This window comes from Phalaenopsis equestris, unplaced genomic scaffold (assembly GCF_001263595.1).
Source record: "Phalaenopsis equestris unplaced genomic scaffold, ASM126359v1 Scaffold000819, whole genome shotgun sequence".
Taxonomy (NCBI): domain Eukaryota; kingdom Viridiplantae; phylum Streptophyta; class Magnoliopsida; order Asparagales; family Orchidaceae; genus Phalaenopsis; species Phalaenopsis equestris.
Genome location: NW_018165259.1, coordinates 8,016 through 15,339, shown reverse-complemented (window position 1 = coordinate 15,339; position 7,324 = coordinate 8,016). Strand labels below are relative to the sequence as shown.

Here is a 7,324-nt window from a genome sequence, read left to right as displayed (position 1 = left end):
GGCTTTATCAGGTATGTATGAAAAGTCATCGACGAATAACAATGTGCACTTGATGAAAAAGTTATTCAACTTGAAGATGACGGAATGTGTGATGTTACTTTACACCTGAATGATTTCAATACAATCACAAATCAATTATCATCTGTTTAAATTTATTTTGATAATGAGATACGTGAGCTGATATTATTGGTTTCATTGTCAAATAGTTGAGAAGTCATTTGTAGGTAAATCTAAGATGAAATATGATGATATCCGTGATTTGATTTTGGCTAAGGAGGTGCGCAAGAAGGATTTTGGCGAGGCCTCGTGTTCAAGTTCGACCTTGAATGTTGGTTCCAGAGGGAGATCACATGATAGGAACTCAAACAGAGAAAGATCAAAATCAAAGTCTGGTCAGCAAGCAACCTGCTGGAATTGTGGTAAGGTTGACCGCATAAAAAGGAACAGCATGAATCCTAAGAAAAAAGAAAATGATGGTGTTAATGTTGTAACTGAAAAAATACATGATGCACTATTGCTAGCAGTTCACGGTTCTGTTGATGACTGAATACTGGATAAGGGGTTTCCTTCCATACATCTTCCCGTCGGGAATTAATGCGATATTATGTTGCATGTAACTTTTGGAAGATATATCTGGCTGATGGAACAGTTATGGACGTGGTGGGGATGAGAGGCGTTGATATTACACTCTCTAACAAGAGCAAATGAACATTGCAAAAGGTTAGACACGTTTATGAGTTGAAAAAAAAACCTCATCTCTGTTGGACAGCTCAACAAGAGTGGTCATTGAATAGTGTTTTCAGATAGCACATGAAAGTTTACCAAATGAGCATTATTACTGGCTCGGGGTAAGAAAACTGACACACTATATATGACTACAGGTTTACTCAGCCGTGGATACATGAGTCAGAGGTGCATTATGGGGAAGCAGAAGAAGGTCAATTTCTTGAAAAGTGGCAGAGAGCCAAAGATATGAAAATCAAACCTTGTACATAGCTATGAATAAATCTTGCAAGATGAGAATTCAAGTGGGAGCTGGCTAAGATGAAGAAGACGGGTTTCCTGTAGGGAATCAGACTCGGGAGCTGGCATAACTTCCACCGGAGAAGAATGTATTGCACAACAAGTAGGTGTACCGAATGAAGACTGAGCTTGATGACAGTAAGAGGTATAAAGCTAGACTTGTTGAAAAGAGCTTTCAACAGGGGCTGGATATTGCTCATGCAGTGAGAGTTGTAAGCAGATGCATGTGTAACCCATGAAAGAGCTTGGCGGTACAAGGCTACACTGATAGTGATATGTCAACTGAGGGTGTTACTCGTGAAAAGTTGAATTTGTGCTTGAATTTAGCTGGTCTTCTGATATGAAGACATGAGTTTTAAGTTGCAGAGATGGATGATATCTTGTTTAAGAAAAATGTCGGCACAACTAGTAGATGATGCAACCAGTAGGTGATGAAGTCAGTGTCCCAGTTTCCAAGTGGAAGAATTGTTGGGTAATGTGGAGACCCGGTCCACCGCAATTTAATTAGCTTCCTAATTAAGAATCTCACATACCACTCACCCATCTTCCCATGTACCGTTCACCTACCACATCTCATCTACCGCTCACTTACCTCCCACCTATCACTCTCTTGCTTTTATAAATAGAGAGGGTATGAGGCTTAGGAGAGCAAGGGAAGAGATCTTAAGCTACTACAAAGGAGGATAGAATAGCTAGAGAGCTAGAGAGGAAGAGAGCATCTTGAGGCCTTGTATCAAGGTGTCTCTTGAGAGGGAGGCCATAGAAGGAAGATGAGGGTTCATCTCTATGTATAAGCTATGTATTCTCCATTTCTTTTGCCTTAGTGAACTATTTGATTGATTTCTTCCCGTGGACGTAGATCCAGTTGGATCGAACCACGTAACGATCTGTGTTTGTTTGTGTTCTTTGCGTCTCATTTCTATGCCAGGAAGAAAATATCTCACAACACATACAATTCACTTTCTTTAAGATCCTACTCGCAATCTATTAGCTTGTCCATTTACTTTCCATTTTTTTGGTATTTACAGTTCTATGGGAATATCTATCTATAGACATTTCCAATGGACTCAAATCATGTTTTAATGATGGTTGTACATTCGCTTGTTTATCACATTTATAAAATTCAGTTGATTTTAAGTGTTTTGCCTTTCTGATTTTCTATGCTACACGACTAAACCATTTTGAATGTGTAATTTGATATTTTTCCATTTATAAAAATCTTGGTATTCCCTTCAGAGATGCTTCCAACACCCCCCTTCCCCCTTCTATAGTAGGCCCTTATTTCACCATTCTAAAAGCATTTTAACGTCCAATGCAATACCATGTCCTCCATTCTACTCTATAAAAGCATGTTAACGTCCCAGAACCAGAAAGCAGCTTCTTACAAGTCATTAGGTGGGTATTGCAGTTCTTAATCTTCAAGATTAATTGTCAAACTATAACCAACTTATATTGATGTTTATTAGTCCAAAAAAATAACCAGTGACAAAACTAAATCAGAAGACAAAGTTCTGTCTGAGAAAAACATATAAATTTAAACAATATAATAAAAATTGGATTTAAAATCTTGAACTTGCACATAAGTTGGACTCTAGCCCTTGAGTATTAGTTTCTTTATTATTCTATTCGGAATTTAGTAGGAACTTTATACAACCTTTTATTACTACTAATTTTGGGATTAGTAATGACTTTGCAACAACAAGACAGAAGAGTTAATTGCCCATAGATTTTCATTCTCAATCTCATTAGCTAAAGAAGTAGCCTAGCTCAATGAAAAATCATGTCAGATAACTAGGCAACGATTAAATGAAACAAATATAGGACAGAAACCCTTTCTCAAGCCATTATTAAGCAAGCATTTATCCAAATACACATGAACCAAATTGCATCACACTTCTACTCACTTCATGTGCAAAAAAATGGCACCAAGATAAAAGATATCAATGTTGTTTTCCCATTAACAAAGAGTAGCTGAAACGGAACTCCAAAATTTCATTTTTTTTCACTAACACCAAGTCAACCAGTTTCACTCATAACGTGAGAGAGTGAGAGAGAGAGAGAGAGAGAATGAAATTCAGAATGAAATTCATTAATAAATTAATAAATTATTGTCATGATATGGAGATTATTTTTCCGAGTACCTCCCTTGAGGCATGATTACATTTGCAATCCATCCCAAACTTGCAGGATCCTGTCTGCAGATAATAGGGGAAATCAGGCACACTTGAATTCTAGGTATAACCAATGAAAACAGTCTTTAAACCATCGAAAGAAACCTCATCGTTTCTGACTCTTGTATCCTTGTCCACACCAACGATCTCATGGTGATCTCCAGCCAAGGGAACTGTACTGACTTGTTCCACTTCCTTGAATTCTTTAGCCTCCATTGTAGGGGCTGATGTGGTCTTAGGCATGTAAGGCATGCCAAAACGTAAATTTAGTTTTTCAAACAATGATAAGAGTCCCATATAGGTAGCCTGAACTTTCACCCTATTTCAAGAGGAAAACTTCAATTCAGAAGGACAGAAGAAACAAGGTGGAGCAACATATTTGCTTCTTTTTATAAGGTATTGTCAGATCAAAATAAACAATTTGAATATATTTTCAAAAAATTAAATGTTTCTGAAGAAATAACATCTGATCATTACAACCCATGGTCCCACATGTTGGATAGGATAATTAATAGTTAGCCAAATTCTATCCCTACAACTTATTCAGGTTGAAAGCAATATTCGGATAAACTTATAGCTGTTGAAGTACTAGAAATCTCCTTAAAAAGCCAAGGTGGTTGCCAAATAACGTTGAGGTAGACCACAAAATTATTACATCTGGTTATGTACATAGCTGTATGCAGCTTACAAAAGTAAACAATTGTGTATCCGCTGTTGTGGAGGCACCCCTCATGTTGTATAAATCCAACCAAGGGTAAAAGAACAAGAAATAAACATAGAGACAGAAGATGTGGGGCAGGAAAAAAGGCATGAGTTATTGGAAAAAAAAATTAGTTCAAGATAACCCGAATTAAATTTAACCCACAATACAAAACATCAATTGTATAACCGATATAAACTTTTATTTTACAACACAATAGGGGTAAAAACAACTATCAATAACTATCTTTATTTTTTCCCCTTATAATAGAAAGAATTATTCTCAGATTCAACAAAAATGTCTAGTGATTAAAAAAAAAAAAACTGAATTTAGCTCCGGATACTGAATTTAGCTCCGGATATCCTCCTCATCCAAGTTCTTGCCTGGTTGAAGGATAAAAGGATCACGATTTCTCGTAAGAAACACATGGGATGGGGATGCGGGATGGGGATGCCACAGTGTAAAAAAGAAGCACAAAAGTCAAATTAATAGACATATAGAACAAAGTTAAAGCAGCAAGATTGGGAGATAACCATTTCAAGCATTGAGAGATGACCATAAGTGTTCATGACGAGAGCAGTAACCAAAAGTACTTCTAGCCAGGTTAGGTTTAAGATTCAAAAGAAAAAAGAGAAAAAAAAGAAGTATAGATCCTGGGAGAAACTCCATCATAAATAAATGTTGCCAATTTCGTCAACTAAAAAATATTAATTCGAGCAAGCAAATCAACATGAAGAAAGAATATCATAAAAAGACAAACGATGATACAAAGCACAAGCTTGGATCAAATTCAAGGCGGCGAGAAGGGGGCGATGTGGAAGTGGAGACAGTTACCTAGAGGGGAGGGAGCGTACATACGAAGCGGAGATAGAAGGCAGAACGTCACCAGTAGTTGATGAAACGCGTGCAGGTGAAGCCCGACGACTTGACGTCAATGCGGAAAGAAGAAAAGCGGAAAGGGGCGTCCTCTATTCCGTATCATGAGATAATTTTTTCGGTTTTTGGGATGGACTTGAGAAAAGCTTTAATCCCACTAATCACTTCAATTATGAAAGCTATTCGACTTTGGAAAGCTACGCTTGGATGCTTTACTTTTGTAGCGTTACTTAGGGCTGTCGAAAAGGCTCGTTTGTCCAACACTTTGTGTTCGGTTAGTTAAGAAGTTCGTGTTTGGCTCATTCACTAAGTTAACGAGGTGAACACGAACAACACAAATAAAGATTTGTTTGTTTGAGTTCGGCTCATTTTAGCGTGAAATACTACTATGTTTGTTCGTGTTCGGCTCATTTTAGCGTGAAATACTACTAATCAATTATATATATATATATGATAAATAGTCTTTTTTTTAAATTTAATTGACTACAAGACTACAAAGATTTATAATCAATCTTTAATTTAAATAATAATTTTTAAATCTTGCCTCAATCCTTATTGTCTTATGACTACATGATGTTATGTGATTATGGTTGTTAAAACGACTCTTTGCTCGTGAACGGCTCGTGTTCGGCTCGCTAAGCAAACGGGCCGAACACGAACAAAACACATTTTGTGAGCTTGAAATATAAACGAGCCGAACACGAGCTGAGGTTAGGCTTGCTTGTGTTCGACTCGTTTACACCCCTAGCGTTACTAATAGTGCTAGCTGAAGCTTATTAATAAGCTGCAGATATGTAGTTAGGAAGCTATTGTGTCACAGCTGTTAAGGACAAGCTGTTGGTTGTTTTGTTGCTAGAAAATAATTGTTTTAATATTATTTCTATACAAATGATCATCAGCCACTATGCAGTTTTGTTGTTTGCAATAGAACTGTCACAGCAATATATTTGATATTTGAAAAATAAAAATTTACTTCATAATAGTACAAAAAATAAGATATATACCTCATATAACAGTGAATATCATGATTATTAAAATAAGGTATAATACTATTAAATTAACATTTAATAATATGATAATATTAATGTTAAAGTGGAGACTACGTATGTCAATAGCTAGATCGTATTATAGGGATACTCTGCACGTCTGGTCACTCTTGGCAGTTGATTCGTCGAGGTCAAATTTTTATGTGATTCTCCGCGGGCACCTATAGAACTGTTTCTCGTAACTATGTGGTTGACGTGACGTCAGCAAGGGAGGTTGAAGTCGAAGTAGCAGAGCAATCGTCAGGAGATCCTTGAAATCCTAGAGCTCGTCTTTCATGAATACCTCAAAAGACAATCCATTAGTCATAACACAAGTATAAATTGATTAAACAGTAATAAATTACAGTTTTATGCAGGTGTAAGGGCTCAAAAAACTCAGTATATCAACCAACAAATCTTATAAAACAAAGTTTTTTTGTTGTCTTTAACCCGCGTAATATCAAGCTCGTGTGTGTCACATATGCATATCACTAAAATAAAAAGACCATCCCAAAAGTACCTCAAAAAACATTGCCTTCCCAAGCAGCGATCACAAAAATTAATTACATGTTGAAATCACATATTGCTAAGTGATCCAAGTCGTCAAATGTATGCAACATTTTCATTATTGGATACATGTGCATTCACATGGGTTTCATCAATCGCTCCAATATAGTCTGACAAATTAAATAAAGTTGTGACAACCACTCTACTCATTTTTGGCTTTTGAATATAATGAGTTAAAAGATTTACCTTAAGAAATGACATATATCGCGGTCATTTATAATCTTTGTTTGAGTCCTCTTGAATATTGGATCCTCTGTCTTAATTATTTGTATTGATAAACCAAAAAGAGCCTTCAACCCAACTAAGAAATATATGCATATTGTCTTCAATGAATGCTGAAATCTCTTTATCACTCCTTAAATTGATTCATTCTGTGAAAAAATATAGATGGTTATTGCTAACACATCTCTGGTTATCATTCTTGATGAGTCATGAAGTCAGTGATTCTTATATAATTCATCAAGCAAATCCATAAATATAGGTCGTGTCATACAAAATGTTGTTGAATCTTGTAGAGTGTCATTGTAGTAAATCCCCAATCTATTTATCACCAGTATAAATATATGTCATGCAAGGAGTTCAGTCAACGTATGAGTTGTAGTATTCGTATAACATATATAATATTGCCACAATTTTTCTTATTCGTCTCTTATTGACCTCAATTTTGGTGAGGTCTAAATTCTTTCTCTTAGGAGTTAGGATCTAACCAGAAAACTTTTCTATTGACTATCCTAAAGGACTAGTGAAGGAACCCACCCTACGTAGAAGTTCAAACCACTTCTTGGCTCTTTTTGAAGTCTCACTTGGATTGTCATAAACCTCTATCACTTGAGTGGTTGAAACCAACATTTGAAGAATCAAAAATAAGTTCCCACAGGACTTTAAAGCCCTAGGAATACCCTTTATGACCTTGCATGGCTCAGGCACCTCGCACTCACTCCACTTCACTTATATTGCACACC

General features: G+C 36.2%; 1 protein-coding gene across 11 annotated transcripts in view; it reads right to left on the bottom strand.

The window, feature by feature from the left end:
- Positions 1-4,946, bottom strand: part of LOC110031446 (zinc finger CCCH domain-containing protein 67-like) — a 64,136-nt gene extending 59,190 nt beyond the window's left edge. For 5 of the 11 annotated variants that reach the window (XM_020734638.1, XM_020734634.1, XM_020734644.1 and 2 more), the window contains exons 1-3: positions 4,428-4,709; positions 3,300-3,513; positions 3,165-3,218 (exon numbers count right to left, since the gene is read on the bottom strand). In XM_020734638.1, coding sequence (XP_020590297.1) covers positions 3,165-3,218; positions 3,300-3,513; positions 4,428-4,453 — 294 coding nt within the window. In that variant the 5' untranslated portion in view covers positions 4,454-4,709. The other 6 variants (XM_020734641.1, XM_020734645.1, XM_020734635.1 and 3 more) reach the window with 5 other exon arrangements.
- Between the last annotated feature and the right edge of the window lie 2,378 nt (positions 4,947-7,324).